The sequence below is a fragment of the Ictalurus furcatus genome, chromosome 26, assembly GCF_023375685.1.
Source record: "Ictalurus furcatus strain D&B chromosome 26, Billie_1.0, whole genome shotgun sequence".
Lineage (NCBI taxonomy): Eukaryota > Metazoa > Chordata > Actinopteri > Siluriformes > Ictaluridae > Ictalurus > Ictalurus furcatus.
In genome coordinates, this window is record NC_071280.1 from 3,035,008 (window position 1) to 3,055,626 (window position 20,619).

At 39.4% G+C, this 20,619-nt stretch overlaps 1 protein-coding gene across 1 annotated transcript; it reads right to left on the reverse strand.

Annotated features, from left to right (window-relative positions):
- Positions 1-1,188: 1,188 nt before the first annotated feature.
- Positions 1,189-10,731, reverse strand: atic (5-aminoimidazole-4-carboxamide ribonucleotide formyltransferase/IMP cyclohydrolase). Its single transcript, XM_053615056.1, has 15 exons — positions 10,570-10,731; positions 8,634-8,760; positions 8,374-8,517; positions 7,935-8,023; positions 7,710-7,861; positions 5,714-5,870; positions 5,441-5,566; positions 4,963-5,070; positions 4,647-4,732; positions 4,364-4,453; positions 3,854-3,979; positions 3,683-3,775; positions 3,115-3,297; positions 2,155-2,310; positions 1,189-1,701 (listed from the first exon to the last, which is right to left on the reverse strand). Exons 1-15 carry the CDS (start codon positions 10,583-10,585, stop codon positions 1,582-1,584), a joined length of 1,773 nt encoding a protein of 590 aa, XP_053471031.1. The 5' UTR covers positions 10,586-10,731; the 3' UTR covers positions 1,189-1,581.
- Positions 10,732-20,619: the final 9,888 nt, after the last annotated feature.

The following is a 20,619-nucleotide window of genomic DNA, read 5'->3' on the forward strand; positions in this document are numbered from 1 at the left end:
GATGATGTTACGCTGCTGCTGTAAGAACTTAATCCACAGAGGACACGCAGTAGATTTGTTATATTTTTATTTTAACCGCAGTACGGACAAAACATATTAACATATGCACACACGATTTAACTTTCCAGTACTGGCGCAGAGCCACACCCTGCTGTACTTCCTGTATATCTTGATTGACAGATGTGTCGTCCAATCAGCGGTAAGAAATTCATTCACAAAACCTTTTCCGTTTTGTCTGATTTGTTCATGTGTTTTCTGGATTTGTCATTGTGTTAATAATGTTGTTGTTTGGTTTTCGGATTTGTTATTTTGTTTTCATATTTGTGGGGTTTTTTTGTGCACTTCTCGGCTACCTTAGTTACCTACCACATTTATAGGAGCTTCCAACTTCCACTCCGTGTGCACGCGCATCCATGTTGCCTAGTAACGAACGTGCTCGTAGCGGGACCACGTAATTTACCTGGAAACAAGAAATCCTCATTTCTGATTGGCTGCTAAGTGGAATTTAACTGTGTATAGCTCGAGACAGCTATGAACCTGACAGAAAACTTCCCTCGTCCTTTAATTATATAAAGCGGGACAAGTTTTCCCTTACTTCTCAGCGTGAGAAACGCAAGGTGTGTCTCATGGTGAATGCGTGAGACTTGAGAGCCCTGACACCAACTCGATGAATTATCCTAGCTAGCTCATTAGCAAGTCAATACGACACAGAGTCAACTAGTTATTACACTCATTATAATCATTATACAAAGTTATTACACTCATTACCAAGTCGGTGTGAAAATAAATCGGCTAATTATAAAGTTAGGTAGCGACGGTCCAGATATCAACCAAGCTATTAAAGACAACAAACAGCTAAACATGACCATGTGCATCTAATAAACAACCTAATACACACAACAAACAAGCTACTCCCGAGAATGACCAGCTAATAAACAAGCTAATATAAAGAAGAAACCAGCTAATAAACAAGATAACCGCAACAAATCAGCTTTTGAGACTGGGTGTCTAATTACCAAGCTAACACAAACATAATCAAGCCAATTATATAAGAAGCTAGCTAATGACGGTGCTGGCTAGTTATTTGATTTTGTCATATTTGAATGAATATTCTCAGATTGTGACTACTTTATTACTGTTCTGTGCTAGTACAGCTAAGGAGCTAGGTAGCTAGCTAATTGGCAAGCCAAGTTCATCCAAGGATTTTTAGAGACTTGTTCAAGAAAACACAACACAAATCCTTTGAGAAAGTATTTTAATCTCTTCTATTTCAGTCAGGTCAGCTGCCACAGGAAGTGTAATGGGATGTGACGGAATTGTAGTGTTGAGTAACATGTTTAGTACCATTTACAAGTGTTTACAACAATATTAAACATTCACTCAAGGTGACTTAACACAACTGGACAGCTGTTATTAGTTACAGTAGAAAAAGGGAATGTTTTAAGCACAAAAGCAGGGAAAAGTGTAACATCATGCTAATCAGCGCAGCAAAGAAATAAGCGCTAAGAGCTGCTACGAGGTCTTAGTCTTTTCTCGGGCTCAGAAGTCAGGAAGTAGCGGAATGGAGACGTGGCGATGTGCTCAGTGGTGGAAGAGGCGCAGGTTGGTGTGCACCAGAGTGATTCCCAGCTCGTTGCAGGCATTGATGACCACCTCGTCGGCAGTGGAGCCTGACGGAGCGGCGATGTACTCAACACCACTCTGAAACACGTGTACAGAAAGCCGTGAATACTTTCAGTGAGCACCAGACAATATGACAACCACTTGGAGTAAAGCTAACCACCTAGCTCTACTTAATACATTTTACATAGCTAGCACACTTTCTAGCTTTCTGGCTATCTATAGTCACTTTAATGACAGCAAGCTTGCTAAACTTAATACCTTAGTTTATAGATATACAAGTTATTTATGTCTAGCAACGCTACACTAATGTAACGTTGGCCATTTTGTATACCCCATTAAATAATGCTATTAGCTAGCTAGACTTTTAGCCTCATGACAACACCTCAGTGTAATGCTAGCCTGCTAGATATTTCACTATTGTGTGGTTGTATTTAATCATGAAAATATTTTCTTACTCTTATTTTTGTACTTTTTGACTCATCCCTGTTAGAACTAGCTTAGTAACAGTGAAGTAGAAGTTCGACTCAGTACCCGTTTTGCTCGGTCGATGTTGTCTCTGAAAGGGAAGAAAGCATCAGAGCTGAGAGCCACGGCCTTCAGAGTGTCGAGCCACTGCTTCCTGTCCGACTCGCTCAGAGGTTCGGGAACCTCCTCAAACAGAGCCTTCCACACGGCTTGGTCAGGACCCTGACACAAACACACACACAAACAAATACCTGAGTGGGCAATGCTAGCCAACTAGCCTGAATCAAGCAAGTTACAGAACAAAATGAGAAAAAACAGGAGACAATAAAAGCTCTGGGCTTCTTGTTTTGTGCTTAACTAGAAAGCTAGCTTTAAGATGACCTGAGAAAGTAAGTTAGCATAACTTTTCTAATTAGCTAAACACTAGTCAGGAAGACCATCTCATATTGTTGATGATAATTAGGAAAGATATGCTTACCTCAGGTCATTTTAATAAAAATAAAAAAATAAAATTTTAAAAACACCACCACATATATAAAAGAATTTGATTAGCATCTGAGTGAAAAATACAGTCTTTTTACTAAATAAAAAACAAACCAACTACAAAAACACTGCATTCTCTCTAACTTAGCATAACTTTTATTAGCTAATCACTCTGTTTAACAAGAATGTCTTGTTTACGATAATTACCACAGTTATGCTAACTTGCCACAGGACAACCAAGAAAAAACAAACACACTTATATAAATGTATTTGATTAGCATCTGAGTGAAGAAGTCTTTTTAACTAACAAAATTAACTAGCTCCACACTAGCTTTTTAATTAGCCCAAGTGCCAAAAAAGGGGAAAAATGCTCAAATTTAATAACTAGCCTAAACTGATCAAGATGAGGAATATAAACAGACCTTGCTAAAGAATTGTGGATTACATTTTGTGTAAATAAATAAATAAACAAACAAACAAACAAACAAGCTAATGGTTGGTTACCACTCTGACTAACGTGTTTGACTAGCATTACCCGCTCACCTCTCCGATGGTGTTGCTGACGTACTGGTCGATAGCGTTAGCGATCTCGGCACGTTTAACGTTGGCGCGGAATTTCATGCCCAAAACCTTCGGATGACGACGCAGCCACCAGTTATCTGCCTTTTCACCTGCCAGACGTGTGCAGTGGATCCGAGACTGCTGACCTGCACCGATGCCAATCACCTGAGATACACACACACACACACACACACAATATAACCACAAAGACATGTCCATATCAGAGACGTGAAGCCTTATAGCTGAGCAGTGGTGGTTATGTTACTATAAACGCTGCAACATGAATGTTAGCTACACGGTCAATCAAAACTTGTATATCTTCACCTTAAATAGAGTGTGACAGAGCTAGCTAGCTAGCGAGAAAGAGAGAGCGCACACTTGCGCAGTTGGCTATTACATACAATTTGTGTTGTCATGGTGCTAAAAATATGGCCTTCAAAACAAGAAAATATAACCTATTCCAGTCTGCGTAAAACAGTCGCCTGGTAGTGTACACAGAATGTAAGAAGTTGTATTAGCCTTCGTTTTTACACTACATCTTTCTACACACCTGGCCGTCCTTGGCATAACACACAGAGTTGGACTGTGTGTACTTCACGGCGACACTGGCTACGATCAGGTCGCGCACGGCAGACTCGGACAGCTAACGAACGACAGAAGATAGTTTTAGAAAAGGTTATTACAGGACCAATCATGGTGACGAATTTAATTTTCAGCTCACGGTGCCGCTGGAGACGACGTTGCTGAAGAGCTGCTTGTCGATGACGCCGTTGTTCCTCTTCTGCTTCATGTGCAGCCCGAACAGAACTCTCACCTCCTGTTCATCGGGCTCGTAGCCAGGATCCATCTGACGAGAAATGCATTTAAAACATCATTAGCCCTCTACTGCATGAATTACTACATTTTTTTAAAAATAATGCTTTTTTATTACTTGGATTAGTTCAAGTAATTTAAAAATACATTTTTAATTAAATTTTTTTTTTTTTGGGTGGGATTGGGTAGAGTTGGTAAATTGTTGCCGTATGGCAACAATGTGCAATGGTGGAACGTATCAGTCAAAAATAACAAAATGTATGATTTGCGATTTCAAAATGTCTGAAAAAAATTTGCAAAAAATCTCTTTTTCCTTACATCTTTCAGGAAATGTAAACTTTGTTCAAATTCAAATGTACCCCCCCCACCCCTCTTAACCATTATTTTACCACAGTGCGCTGTGTCAAGTGTGTGTTACCTGCAGAACGCAATAATTTCCGTTCTTCTTTTTGCAGAGGATACGAAGAGCCTCAGGGTCATAACCGGGAGCGATAATTCCGTCTGAAACCTAGCAATACAATCAAAAGTATAAAAATAAACAAACAAATAAATAAAATGGCTTAAATGACACGATTACAAAGCAGCAATAAAACAAAAATTGATGTTTAAAAATAAAAAATAAAAACATTTTAATTAGTAGCTAAGTGATTAATAGCCATTATTCCAATTGTAAACATTAAAACATGTGAACACACACACACCTCTCTGGAGATGATCTTAGCAGTGGGAACGTCACAGAGGTCTGAAAGCGCGACGAAATCTCCGAACGAGGACATCCTGTCCGCTCCTGAGACACATCACTGACCCATTACACACTTTACTTCAACATTTACTACTACTACTACAACCACCACTACTACCACCACTATTATAATACAGCAGTTAATGAGAACGTTTTCAAGCGTCTGGGACAGAGCAGGAAAAAAAAACGGCTGACGTTAGCAAACGCCTAATTCTAATCCTAACCTACAGATGTAACTGATGCGATGTAAAGTGTCATGCAAGCATGTGATGTACCTCTGGCACGAGCATAGGCAGTAGCGAGCGGCGTGAGATCTTTCAGCATATCGTGCACCATACACACTTTAGCCTCCTCCTCGCTAAGCGCCACACCGACAGCCGCACCTGAAACACACACATGTGAAAAGAATCAATTTTATAAGGGAAAAAAATGCTTTGTCAATCACAGCAACACGATCATGGGCGTCTGTGGGCTTGTGTATGCGGAAGAGGGCAGACAGCGCTTTCCTCAGAGTGCGTTACGCTGCACTGCACATGAGCAGCAGAAGGAAGATGATGAGGTTGGCTTCACGTATCTTAATAACAACAACAACAACAACAACAAGAGGAGTAGATGAAGTAAAATAAATGGATATCTAGATGGGTGGATCAATAAATAAAAGTTAATGTCAAGAATTTGTGGATGAAAGGGCAACGTGTGTGTGTGTGTGTGTGTGTGTGTGTGTGTGTGTGTATGTAAGAGAGAAAGACTTACCAGCAGGACTGACGTGTTTAAACGATGCAGCAGCAGGCACTAGCAGTGCGCTCTTCAGCTCTTTAACCAGCTGCCATGCATTCAGAGCGTCACACAGGTTAATGAAGCCTGGAGCGCCATTCAGCACTGAAACACACACACAATCAACTTCTCACAGTACAGTCCATATCTAATTTATTTAAATAAATAAAAACTAATGAGGTGGTAGTATTGCATCTTTTTTTTTAATCACAAAGCTTGTATAAACGTGTGTGTATGTCTACGCGTATTAACCCTTTATTGGCAGCGCAGGCTTCAGTGTGTAAATCTGTGCAGGACTCTGGTGTGGGTTCATGCCGTAACGCAGCGACAGCTGAGAAACTCCGCTGCTGAACTCGCGCCGGAAATAATCAGCGATCGCGTCGTCGTACTGAGCGGTGTGTGTGAACGCCTGGAGGAGGGAGAGGGAGAACCAGAGAACCACACACACCATCACTAAAGCAAATATCTGAAATACCACAAACTTGTGCAAACTTAAGCACTGATTAGATTACGTTATACTACAATTTGTTGTCGATTACTTTTCTGTAACAGCAACTCAGACAGTAGTGCAGCTGCAAATCTCAGGCTTATATTTAGGGCGCTCGTTCTGACACATTATCGTCTCTATAGTAACTGCGAATGCTCCACACAAACAGTTTTTTTAAGGAATGTGCGTTACTGTTGTGAAGTTTATCCCCACGCTTGATTGAGATTCTTTGCTCGTCAGTGATTACACACACAAAAGGGTCAGAAAGGAGCGAGCAGCAAAGACACCGATGATGAACACTCCGATTTTCTCCACCTGGACTTTAACGCTGTAGAGATCGGAGAATTCCAAGCACGCCAGGGTCCAAAAGTCCATGTGCATGACCAACAAAGTGTTTCACCAGTTAACTAAAAACCAACAGAAATGCCACGTCTCAAACCACCACTACATTCCAACACGACGCCCCACATATCCGACTGCAAAGAACCCGAATTCCGCAGGTTAGTTTCACCTCACAAGCAACGCATTAACCAATAAAAACATCTCCACTTAGTGGAGACTTCACCTCACAAACATTAGGTAAACTATTTCATTTTGTTCACAACAAGTAGCAGGTGAACAGGAAATCCATACTTTCCAACGGATTCCAAATCAGTTCTGCATAGTGGACTTTTGGACTCTCCATTTTGTTACATCACCTTATTCAAGCAAAGTGAAGATTTCACTAACTCAAATCAATGCCTGTTAAGATAAGAAGTGGCCTCGATTTGCTCACTAGGCAGATTTCAGCACATGTTGCTTAAGAACTGCACATGAGGGAATCGCATGTTGCACAACAACCACGCAGAGCTGATGCACTGGTCAGTAGATACACCTGCAGAACAAGAGGTTTACATGTATCAAATATACAGCGTAGAAATGTTTAGTGTTACAAATGCCACTAAAAAGCAGTTATACTGATGTGCTGCCATATGCACTAGAAGATTCCTAGGAAAGTAGCATCTTCAGGGCCGTCTTGGACGTTTTGAAGGTGCAACTCTAACGGCAGTCACGTGGATCACTGGTGTAGCTTCTTTTAATTAGTGCTTGCTTAGTCAATTTAAGGTCAATTTAGCGAATGAACAGAGGGCCAAGGGGGCAGGGCCTAGTAAAAAGGGAAACGATAGGGGCAGGGCCTAGTGAGTGCTGAGGAAACAGTGCTTAGTGAACAGACCGCTGAAGGGGTGGAGCTTAGCGAACAGACCACAGCGAACAGACCACGAGGGGGTGGAGCCAATAAACTGCGGCAGGGGAAGAACCTAATGAACAGCACGCTGGAGAGCAGAGGTTCATAAACAGCACTGAGGGGGTGGAGCTTAGTAAACAGTGTGCTGAGAGGGTGGAGCTTCATAAACAGTGCACTGAGAGGGTGGAGCTTCATAAACAGTGCACTGAGAGGGTGGAGCTTCATAAACAGTGCACTGAGAGGGTGGAGCTTCATAAACAGTGCACTGAGAGGGTGGAGCTTCATAAACAGTGCACTGAGAGGGTGGAGCTTCATAAACAGTGCACTGAGAGGGTGGAGCTTCATAAACAGAGCACTGAGAGGGTGGAGATTCATAAACAGAGCACTGAGGGGACAGAACCTAGCGAACCAAGCGTGCTGAGAGAATGGTGCCTATTGAATGGAGTGCTGAGGGGCGTCGACTAGCAAACGGAGCACAAACTGGGCAGGGCCTATTGAACAATAATTATCCAGTGATGTTTATGGAGGTTTCTCACCTTAAGCGCGAGAGTTTTGCGTGTGTCGACTGACGTGTCGCTCTCGCTCGAAGCCGCCATCTCCTTCGCCACGAGCTCGTAGTCAGCTGGGTCACAGACCACCGTCACTCGGGCGTGATTCTTAGCCGCAGCACGGAGGAGAGTAACGCCACCTGCACAGGAAGTGATTAATCATCTCATGTGTTTTCCGTATATTCTGAGAACGTATCTCGTGGTCCAGCTCACCAATGTCAATCTGCTCCACTGCGTCAGCCACTGTCACAGTCGGGGACGTGACAGTCTTCACAAAAGGATAAAGGTTGCACACAACCACTCTAGAACAAACACAAACATATATGCCACAAAATGCATATGCCATAAACACAAAACATCCCACGTCTCAACCCACCCTGAGCTAATTCCGAGGAAGCCGATAATTTAATTCATGTGGCATGTGTCCTGTGGCATCACATGATGTTAATTCATGAAGCAAGCGGGGCTAAATTAATTATTTTTACCCACCAAATTTTGATGCACTACTCACATTTTAGTGCCTAAACATCACTTTTATATTTATATATATTATATACAAATAAAAATGATGTAGCTCTAAAAGGTTTTCTACTGAACTTGTATGTAGCTAGCAAATAACAGCTCAGCATAGTTATGCTAACCCTCATCTTACCTCACGAGATTAAAGCCGAGTTTTTCCATGTCGGCCTGGTCAGACGGAGTGTTTCTGGCCAGGATTCCTCCATGAACGGCGGGGTGGAGGGTTTTAACCCGACCGCCGAGCATCTCGGGGAAACCGGTGAGCTCAGACACGTCTCTGAAAACACGTGGCAGCGAAGTTCACGTCATTCACATTCATAGTGTTCAGTCATAGAATATATTAAATGGCAATAAAAATCAGTGTTCTACATAACATCCTGCACAGTTATTCACCTCACTGAGAGTCCTGCATCTCGCAGAGCTTTGGCCGTGCCACCCGACGCCACCAGCGACAACCCGACTGACACCAGCCGCTTCGCAAAGTCCAGCAGCCCAGTCTTATCAGACACGCTCAGGAGAGCTGAGACGTACAGATAGAACAGTGGAATGTTACCACGTCAAAGTCGATTATTTTGTTATAACATCACGTCGTGAAATGATTTATTCCTCTTCTAAAGTCACACAGAGTGAGAAAACTTCAGTAGCTGTACTTCGTTACTATACTTAAGTATTATTTTAGTGTATTAATACTTTTTACTTAATACTTCAAAAAGTAACCAGTCTGGACAGGATATCGCAGAGTCTTTTTGTGACAGTTGTGGCCAAAAAGGCTTGATTTTGCTACAGCTTTTTTTCAAAATTTGCGATGCAATTCGCAGTTTGTTTGTTTTTTTAGGAAAACTACTTGAATTGGCGAAACTGCAATTGCACGCTCTTTTGCAGTGATGTTTGTTGACAAATGAAGCTTTTCAGCTGTACTCATGTTCAAAGCACGTGAAGCGAAGAGGGCTTTGGTTGAATGCACGTTTTGCGCCTTGGATCAAACCTGCGGAGAATCTTAGGTCATTCTGAAAAATCGCAAGCTCCTTAGAATATTGCAGCGTTTGCTTGATTTTGCCCAAATTTCTCCGATTGCAAAATCCTGGAGGGACTGATCAAATTGAATTAAATGTAGCAAACGCGAACAGGAACCACGCATCAGTTAACACTGTAGCCATCATTGTGCGTCTGAAGATAAGGATTGTACACAGGACAACTTGAGTATGAGGGCTCCTGGCCCTACCTCACTACAGAGGATTCAATAAGCAAAATCTTGTTTAAAACTTGTTTAGGCACATCATCGTCTTCAACTCTCTAGAAGACATGGATGTGAAAGAGTATTTTGAGGTAAATTTAGCTAATTTTCTAACCAAGTTAGCCTAGCTACCATAACTGGTTTGGGAACAAGTCAAATTCTAACTAATTGTGAAAATTGCAACTACAGTCAGTTTTAAAGAACTAACTGCTACATATCATGTGAAAACCTGACTGAAGATAAGGATAATCCAATGGACAGTGCAGTGTGGAACTTGTAGTGAGGTAGGGCCAGGAACCTTCATCCTCAATGGGCTCAATAAGCAAAATCTTGTTTAAAACTTGTTTAGGCACATCATCGTGGTCATCTTCACCTTTCTAGGAGACATGGATGTGGAAAAGCATTTTGAGGTAAACGTAGATAATTATCTAACATTAACTATATTTAACTAAGTCAGTCTGTTTTCTTTGACTAGCAGAGTCCACTATAGCAACAATAATTGGTTTGGGAACAAGTCAAATTCTAGCTAATTGTGAAAATGGCAACTTCAGCCAGTTTTAGAGAAGTGCGTGCTACATTTCATGCGAAAACTTGACTAAATTTTAATCAGTTAAAAAACATTTACAAGTACTTGTACATTTAAAAGTAGCAACTCTCACTGTAACCGTTTTTTAAATTATTGTTGTTGTTGTTTTGGCCGGATACTTCCACTGTTAATTAAGATTTTGATACATTATATTTTCACTTAAGTTTAAATTTCTGGTTACAATCATAAATTCATTAGGTTTTATAACTTGTTGCAACAACATCAACAACAACCTTAAGCAACGACTGTCTCTGCACGCGCACAGTCACTCTCAGCTAATTCAATATGCAACTGTTTGTAAATAAACAATTAAAGAAAACACACCACACAGCCGATGCAGTCATTAACTCATGAATTTCCTGGTGGCCTGGTGAACACTAACCAGCAGCATGGTGGTGCATAGAAAACTATAACTAAACAAAAGTCACTAATCCCTAAAATCCGCCATTCCTGAACAACAGAAACGCTCGTGACACATAAATAAAGTACATTTAAAAGGTCGTTGTTACCCAGTTCAGTGGACATGGTGCTGAGATCCGGTACTAAACCTGCAGAAAGTGTGAAAATGGTGTTAACTTGGTGAGAGCTTGGCAGCACAAACCGCGCCAACTAAAAAACCACGTGGATGTACAAAGTAGATCCGCCGAAATGTGTTCTGGGAAAAGTAGTTTTTCAACTACTAGTCTTTCAAGATGGCGCCACTTAATGCAAGATGGTCACAAGATGGCGTCACTGAGTTGGAAAGGTGTAGTACACACCCCTGCAGGACAGCGGCACTTATTCAAGTGCCCTACAGATGGCACCCTTGCTATGATAAATCAGTAAATAGGTAAATACTTGAACACTAATAATAATAATAATAACAATAATAATAATAATAAGGAGAAGAAGAATGACAATGCAGTAGTTATCTTCTAATCACAAAACATTGCAAGTTAATAGTTTCTCACCTTACTCTTTGTTCTTAATATTCAAAGGTTGTTCAAAATGGGATTGTGTGATTACAAATAAATCATTTAATAAATCCATCCGTTTTCTACATCACTTTTTTTTTATCCTACACAGGGAGCCTGGAGCCTATCCCAGGGAACTCTGGGACACCCTGGACGGCGTGCCAACCCATCACAGGGCACAATCACACACACACACATTCATTCATTCATGCAAAATATGCTAATTACTAAACCACCGTGCCCTCTTACTAATTTATGAAAATAAATGCCTTGTTAAATTGATACGTTTCCTCCAGGGTTTCTCAGGGGTTCCTCAAGGTTTCCTCAGGTCGCCCACAAGCCGATTAGCACGCTTGTAAACTGCACAGAGAGCATAAACTTGCGGACGTCACAGAACTTTCTGCAGCTAAATAAAGACAAGACAGAGGTACTTATTGGAAATGATGCACAGAGAACGTTAATTATGCCATCTCTGGACTCCTTGTCTCTCAAGGCTAAAGACTGCGTTAAGAATTTAGGGATCGTGTTTGATAAAAAACATATTAGCAATGTTTGTAAAACTGCACACTATCACCTTCGTAACATCTCTAAAGTACGTGACGTTCACTCCTCCACAGATAGTGAGAAACTCACACATCCATTTGTTACATCTAGACTCGACTACTGCAACAATGCTTCTGTTGGCTTAACAAAAGCTCCATTAAACACTTACAAAGAGTTCAGAATGCAGCTGCAGGAATGCTGCCCCGTACTAGACTGAAGAATCATATCATTCCCGCACGTGAATCACTTCACTGGTGACCTGTGTCTCACAGAATTGATTTTACAATCCTGTTGCTAATTTTTTTCATTTGTCTTCATGGTGGTGCTCCTATATACCTTTGTAATATGATCATTAAATAAATATACTCCTGCTAGATCACCTAGTTCATCCAACAGCAACCTGCTGGTTTTACCCAAAACGCGGTAAAGACCCATAGGTACAAAGTACAAAACGAGCCCAGAATCAGTCCTGGGTGTGGACACAATTATATAAGCCAAAGTGTGAAAAACGCCCAAAATTAGACAGCCATGAGAAGTCTAAAGGAGAGTGTCATTCAAACATGGAGGCATGTTGGATGCGTCTGTGCACACTTTCTAATCCGTTGTGAATGGCCAAACTTGTGAATAACCTTCCTACCACTCACACAAACTCTTTACCCAATGCTGTCTGGCAGAAGAATTGTTTAAAATGACAAATTTGTATATTTTGCCTCAGATGCATAAATAGTTCATTAGGGAATATTACAGTAATCAAGCCGAATTGCTGCGCGAGTGCCAGGCCAGTGCTCTCATTCGTTCTTTTTTTTCCCTTTGGAAACCTGTTCCTTTTTGTTAATTTAATTAAAGTGCACAAGCAACCTGTGTAAACGAGGCTCTCAGGGACGATTAAGGCAAGGCAAGTTAGGAAGGTGAGTGCCGCTCCTGTCAGTTACAGCTGATTGCATCGATTTCATTGATTTGTAACAGCTTTTGGGCTAATTTCATCTCTCAAAGGTGAACCCATGGTAGCGGGGTGAGGACTGACCCCTTCACACCACCTCCCTCCCCTTTCCCTACCGTGAGTTTTAATTTTTTCCCATCCACCTATTTCTGTTTCGCCAAGTGATTAGATAAAAGTGCAGCAACAATAAGTCTTATTTGGAAGGGTAAGGTGGGAGTATCAATAACTTTTTATTTGCCTGCGGGTCGGCATAGGTGGGCCGTTACCGATGTTCTTAAATGCATCACGACTCTGTTTCGGTCGAGGACGAGAAAAAAAAACGCTGAGGTAGCGAAGACAGTCTGCGTAAAGCACAGCTCGCTCACACACAAACACGTCCGACGATCCATAAAAAAATCAAACGAATCGTAAGATTTGATGGATGAATTTCGAATTAATCTGTCAGGGAGCGTTAATCACGACTTAACAACCCCAAACTTCGAGACGGTCCAGGTGACTTTGGGAAAGACGCAAGAAACCAAAAAGAAAAAGAAGTTAAATATTTAACATTTCTACGTAAAATGTAGTAAACGTAAACATAAAGAGTCTAGTGTAGGTTTGTATCAATAATCAGTTCTGAAATTTATTGCGATATTCAACACACCGTATTGTTATCGTGGACATGGCATTTATGGCCCCGCTCTTTCCTAAGGCCCCATCCACACATATTGAAAAAAAATTAGCGCTCCATTTAAAAAAAGTTTACAAAAATTTGAAACGTTTTTGGAAATATCTCCATCTCTGTGAACACAAACAACTTTTTGAAAAATATGTCCGTCCACAGAAACATTTTCAAAAATATCTCCGTCCACAGAAACATTTTCAAAAATATCTCCATCCACAGGAACAACGTTTTCAAAAAAATACCTCCGTCCACAAGAAAGCTTTGTCGAAGGTATCTCCATCCACAATTGTTTTGAAAATATATCCATCCACGAGGAGAGTGTTTTTTAAAAGATCTCCATCCACACAAACAATGTTTTCGAAAATATCCCATGTATGCGAACATTTTTGCAGTGGTTCCAGAGGCTTTACTGAGAATACTTATGAGGTGGGAATGCATCCAGGATGGGACACCACCCTGCTGGAAACCCCCCGCCCCCCCAAAACAATAGAAACCATCACAGAAATTCTAATGGTTTCCACTACAAATGCCATTACAAACCATCATCTACATCTATTCATTAAAACCATTACCTTTACCATTACTGGTCACTAGACATGACATGTCACCAATAGAAGGCACCAAATTACCAGTAAAGACCCACAGGGACCATTAGAGTTTCCATTAAAACCAATACAATTCCCTTTATAACCATTACAAATTCTATGAAGGTTTCTATTTTCTTTCCCCAGCATGGCAGGCCAGCACAGGGCATCATCTACACACATATTCATTTATCTTAGCCAATCCACCTACAGAGAACCTTGAGGAAACCTATGCAAACAAGAGGTTAAGCTTCCACACAGCCAGTAACCAAGCTGAGGATCGATCCACGGACTCTGAACCCATGAGGCAGCACCACCAATGTGGAGCTTTAAAACTTCTGAGCTTTCAAAGATGCTCGGAGATGAAGTATATTGTGAATATGTTTAAGCTAATAGGAATATGTCTCCAATTCGCACCAATTAAAGACCTTCAGTACTATATATATGCCACCCAGTAGTATACCACAAATTAGGGCACCCACTAGTTGAAATTGAACTGAATTGAAATCAGTTTTGCTGTTTAAAAATTATAAGAGGTTTAAACAGCAAAATTTTAAGTCAAAATATCGCTGTTTTGAACTAAAATCCAACTATTACAGAGTGTGGTTGCTAAATGCTAACTGTTTAAACATTATTGTGAAAATGTTTTTCAATCAAACTTGAATCAACACTGAGTGAAATAGTTTGAAGCTCTTGTTAGCTAGCAGACATTACAAACTGTTTGGTAGATTGATTGTTTGTTTTTGTAGCATTTGCTGTCAAGAAAAAACACTGAAAGTGCTAGCTACAGGTACAGATGTACTTGCTGTTGTGGTATATTTCGAGATTACAGAAAGCAGCTTGTTAACTGATAGCTGTTTTGGTTGTAATCATTGATGGAAAATACACATAGCAAGAGCCAGCTAACTACTACAGATTTGGTTGTGAACATATGATATATGTTCATATGAACATATGTGATATATGTTCATATGAACATATGTGATATATGAAAAACTGAAAATACATGTTTGTAACTTTTTTAGTTTGTAAACATCCCTGGTAAAAAAATAATAATAATAAGTTAAAGTAATTGTGACGGAAAGAAAACACTAAGTGTAGCTGTTCGATTAACGAAGTTACCAGTCCTTGCTTCAACCTTAGATCTTATGTATTAGCATCAGGCTAATAACTCTGTGTGCTGGCAGTGACAGCCGCCATATTTATCCCCTGGCTTGAAGTGATTGGGTCTAATTTGGTGGATCAGGACTTCATTAGAGCAGATTAGGTGTGAGGATGGATAGGGGAGAAAAAGAATTAGCTGACTGCAATGTCTGTGTGTGAGGCAGAGAGAGAGGGAGAGAGAGGGAGAGAGAGGGAGAGAAAGGAGGAAGACAAAGATGGGAAATAAGAAACCAGTCCTTGTGGATGAGAGAGCTCCAAGGAGAATAAGTAAGCCCAAACTGTAAGGGTTCCCACTGTAGTCTCTGATTCCTGTTCTTGGCTGACAGGAGCGAAACCCCGATGTGGTTTTCTGCTGTTGTAGCTCATCCACCTCAAGGTTTGACATGTTGTGTGTTCTGCGATGCTTTTCTGTTCACCACGGTTGTAAAGTGTGTTTTTCTCAGTTACCATAGCCTTCTTGTCAGCTCAATAAAGTCTGACCTGTCTCATCCACAAGCTGTTTTCGCCTGCAGAACTGCCACTCACTGGATGTTTTTTGTTTTTCGCACCATTCTGTGTTAACTCTTGCGGCAAAACACAGATTGGTACATTGTGTGTGAAAATCCCAGGAGACCAGCATGTTCTGAAATACTCAAAGCAGCCCGTCTGGCACCAACAACCATGCCACCGTTAACACACTTTCTATGATGAACTGTTAACAAGAACAAAGTGTTTACAAGGATAAACTGTTTACAGGAACAAACTTTATGAGAACAAATTATTTACGAGAACAAATCGTTTACGAGAACAATTTGTTCATGAGTGTAATCTGTTTACAAGGATAAACTGCTTACAGAAGCAAACTGTTTGTGACAGCTCACTGTCACAATTGTTAACTTTTTCACAGAAATAAATTAAAGTGTTTATGAGGACAAACTGTTTACAGGAACAAAGTGTTTAAGAAGACAAATTGTTTACAGGAACAAAATGTTTACAAGGACAAATTGTTTACAGGAACAAAGTGTTTATGAGGACAAATTGTTTACAGCAACAAAGTGTTTATGAGGACAAATTGTTTACAGGAACAAAGTGTTTATGAGGACAAATTGTTTACAGGAACAAAGTGTTTACGAGGACATTGTTTACAGGAACAAATTTTTTACAGTAACAAAATTTTTGCGAGGACAAATCCTTTACAGGAACAAAGTGTTTACAAGAACAAATTCTTTATGAGGACAAATTGTTTACAGGAACAAACTTTATTAAAACAAACTGTTTAAGAGATGAATTGTTTAGGCGAACAAACTCTTTACGACCACAAACTTAACAAGAAGAAAATTCTTACGGGAACAAAGAGTTTACAGGAACAAACTGTTTACAAGAACAAACTTTTTTACATGAGAACAAATTGTTTATTAGATCAAACTGCTGATGAGAAGAATTGTTTACAAGAACAGTCTCTTTACAAGGACAAATTGTTTACAGGAACAAACTATTTACCACAACAGACTGCTTACAAGAAGAAACTTTTTACAGGAACAAACTGTTTACGTCAGATCAGTTATTTTTTAATGAGAAACTGTTTACAACAGCAAATAATTTACAAGAACTAACGGACAGGCAGCTTTTTTCAATTAGCTTTTATTTCTCGTGAGTGTAGCGTCAACGTAGTTATACTGTAGCTTTAGCTAACTGCAAATTTCGTTAGATAACTATTAACAGTGTAAGCGCTACTTTATTACCATGTCGCCAGACAATGGCCACGCCCCTGACTTTCAGCCAATAAGAACATGCTGTTTTGGACATTATATTAGTGAAGCATTTTATAATCTTGATGACAAAATTAAATAATAAAAAAATTGTGTTAATTCCAGGATTTCCCCCAAGATATTGGCACTGGACTCTGCCATAGAGGTCTGAATAAACCAGAGGCGGATGTTCGGTTCGACCGTTGGATGTGTGTTGTGCACATGACTGTGATAACTTCTCATTCACGCCGTGAACTGATAACAAGCCACACATCAAAGGTGTTCAAAGATACATTACACCGCTGATTGGAGGCGTAATGAGCGAACAGTGGGTGATAAATCTCTGTGCTACAGTAGTTTCATTGTATACTTATAATTACGTCGTGCACTCATAAAAACATTGTTCTGAATGAAAAGTATTAGCAAAGGTTGCCGTTCATGGGAAAATCAGCCGATAAGACGAAACACCGTAAACTTCCTGGCTGGGACTAAGCTTTAACTTGATTCGAGTCGCTAAATTTAACAAACAGCACTGGCGTCGTACTGCTTTTAAAAGAAGGTCGGACATTTTAAGAAATAGCGCCCAAAACACTTGAAGACTTTTAGATACAGTGTATATTATTTTACGATGTTGTTCGTAGTGTTTTTCTTGATGATTGTAGAATTCAAAATGCAATATTACCTTTCTTACACCGCAAAACACAACTGCATTGTATGAAGTAAATAAATATTCCAAATTGTCTAACAACACTAATACATGCTAACGTATTGATTTATTGATTGATTCATTCTTTTATTCCACATGGTAAGGTAAACATTCGATCCCCTGACTGTTAAAGCTGTGAGAACGCTCTTGCTGGGCAAGAGGAAAATATGGCCACAGAGCATTATGAAACTTAGGCTGATACTTTAGATAGCTTTTACTTAGCCATTAAGTCTTTTTATACAACACAGTGACAGTGGCAAACTTTACCCTCTTATTGTTCCGGGACCTGCATACTTACAAATTAAGGACTGGCTTAGCATCAACCGCTAACCCAACTTCAACAGATTCAGCCATATTGGTGAAGTACTTGTGACTAGCATAACAGTAAAGGGTTATATATGAAGTCATTTTCGCGAACATGGTGAGAACAAAAGCCCATTTAAGCACAGAGACAGAGCAACTCACTGTGCTAATACTACATGGCAGCTGTTCTCCATGCTACCATTGTTCTTACTTTTAAACTAGGGTGTGGTTTGTATAAACCTAAGCTGTAAACTCTGAGTGTAAATGCGATCATCTGCAACAATACCATTAAAACAACAATATTTTCCAAGATTAACGTAAAAGAGAAAGGTTTTTAGTCACAAAATACTTTACATAATATGTCAAGGAAATGAATATGTAATGGAGAAACCGTCTCCCATCCCAAATGACAACACAATTAAACAAGATAATAGCTAGCACTTCAAGACGAAAAGTAATTAGGCCTCATTCAGAGTGATAAAAACGATAAGCTCCATTCATCAGCCGACGCACAATGAAGCTGTTGTGTGAGGACTATAAAGTGTATCAGCTCATTATATGGCCGTAAAGTCTAACGAGCCTAACGACGCTCTGTTACCTGTTTGGAAAAACAAACAAGCCGAGAGAGACGTCAGAACAAAGAGGGCGGGAAAACGACCTAAAAATGTTACGCAAATAGAAAGAACGATTTTTTAAAATAATAAATAGAAAGTACTGTATTTATTTAATTATTTCTTTTTAAAAAGTTTTAAATAGTGACCTCAGATTTTTGTTTCTATCAGTGGCTAAAATGTATGAAAGCAAAGAAAATATAAACCATAGATCACAGAAAACATGTCATTATGCTTTGATTTAAAAAGCACCCGCCACCATGCTTTTATTTTTGCTTAAAGAATCATCAAATTCGGAAACTCGATATCAAGCGTGACTTCTTTGCTCGTCAGTCCAAGCGAATGAGATGTAGCTCATGCGTCTGTCACACTTCCTGCGACACCTTCTGTCACCTACTTATACATACAGTACCACACTAGACCTCATGAAGACATTAGTGTGATGCCACACGCTGTGTTTATGTTAGTTAGTGGTTAGCCTGTTTACTACAACACTTTTTTTTGCTTATTGGCCTATTTTAACATCATTCATTTTTCATTAAAGATAGTGTGCTAACCTGTTTACTATAATTCTCATTTGTGATAGCCTGATTGCTATAACTATATAATTCTCTGTCTCTATCTGTTTATGCTAAAGCTAGCTGGTGTTAAACTGTTTATTAAAAAATGCAAGTTTGTACTTTAAACTGGTACATAGATTAGCCTGTCTATTACAATGCTAGTTTGTGGATACTATGCTATCATAACCCAAGTATCAAATATCTACTAATTACAAAGACATTTCAACTGAATATCACAGAATTTGAAAAAATAAAATACATAAAAAACCAGAACATTTAGTTTATTTGCTGTAGAATTAGCAGAGGGCCATGATAATATTTCATAGTAATTGCTGAGAAGTTCTCTAATGTCTGTAACAGGCACTAAAGTTAACAGCCGTGCCATTTTCTGATAAAGTTTGACTTTGTAGTGCAGCGCTAGACTGTGTGTCTGTGTGTGTGTGTGTGTGTGTGAGAGAGAGAGTGAGTGAGTGAGAGAGAGAGTGAGAGAGAGAGAGAGTGAGTGAGAGAGAGAGAGAGAGAGAGAGAGAAGATTTTTACCATAAATAGAAACCAGATCCTCAGGACATTATGCTCATATAAAGTGGGTTATTTTATCGATGTGATTTTTTGGTTTTATTTTATAACGCAAACTAGAATTATAGCAAACAAACCTACAAACTAGCATTATAGCAAACAAATCTACAGACTAGCATTATACAAACAAACCTACAAACTAGCATTATAGCAGACAAACCTACATACTAGCATTATAGCAAACAAACCTACAGACTAGCATTATAGAAAACAAATCTACAGACTAGCATTATACAAACAAACCTACAGACTAGCATTATAGGAAACAAACCTACAGACTAGCATTATAGCAAACAAATCTACAGATTAGCATTATAGCAAACAAATATACAGACTAGCATTATACAAACCTACAAACTAGCATTATAGCAAACAAACCTACAAACTAGCATTATAGCAAACAAATCTACAGACTAGCATTATACAAACAAACCTACAAACTAGCATTATAGCAAACAAATCTACAGACTAGCATTATACAAACAAACCTACAAACTACCATTATAGCAAACAAACCTACAGACTAGCATTATAGCAAACAAATCTACAGACTAGCATTATACAAACAAACCTACAGACTAGCATTATAGCAAACAAACCTACAGACTAGCATTACAGCAAACAAATCTACAGACTAGCATTATACAAACAAACCTACATACTAGCATTATAGCAAACAAACCTACAGACTAGCATTATAGCAAACAAATCTACAGACTAGCATTATACAAACAAACCTACAGACTAGCATTATAGGAAACAAACCTACAGACTAGCATTATAGCAAACAAATCTACAGATTAGCATTATAGCAAACAAATATACAGACTAGCATTATACAAACCTACAGACTAGCATTATAGCAAACAAATCTACAGACTAGCATTATACAAACAAACCTACAAACTAGCATTATAGCAAACAAACCTACAGACTAGCATTATAGCAAACAAATCTACAGACTAGCATTATTCAAACAAACCTACAAACTAGCATTATAGCAAACAAACCTACAGACTAGCATTATAGCAAACAAATCTACAGACTAGCATTATAGCAATCAAACCTACAGACTAGCATTATAGCAAACAAACATACACACTAGCATTATTCACACACACAAAAAAAGCTAGCATAATAGTAAACTGTGGAAGCCCTAAGTGGCCTTGCATTATTCATTTTTTCTGTCTTGTCTTCTCATGATCGCGACTTTTCTCGTGATCTTGAC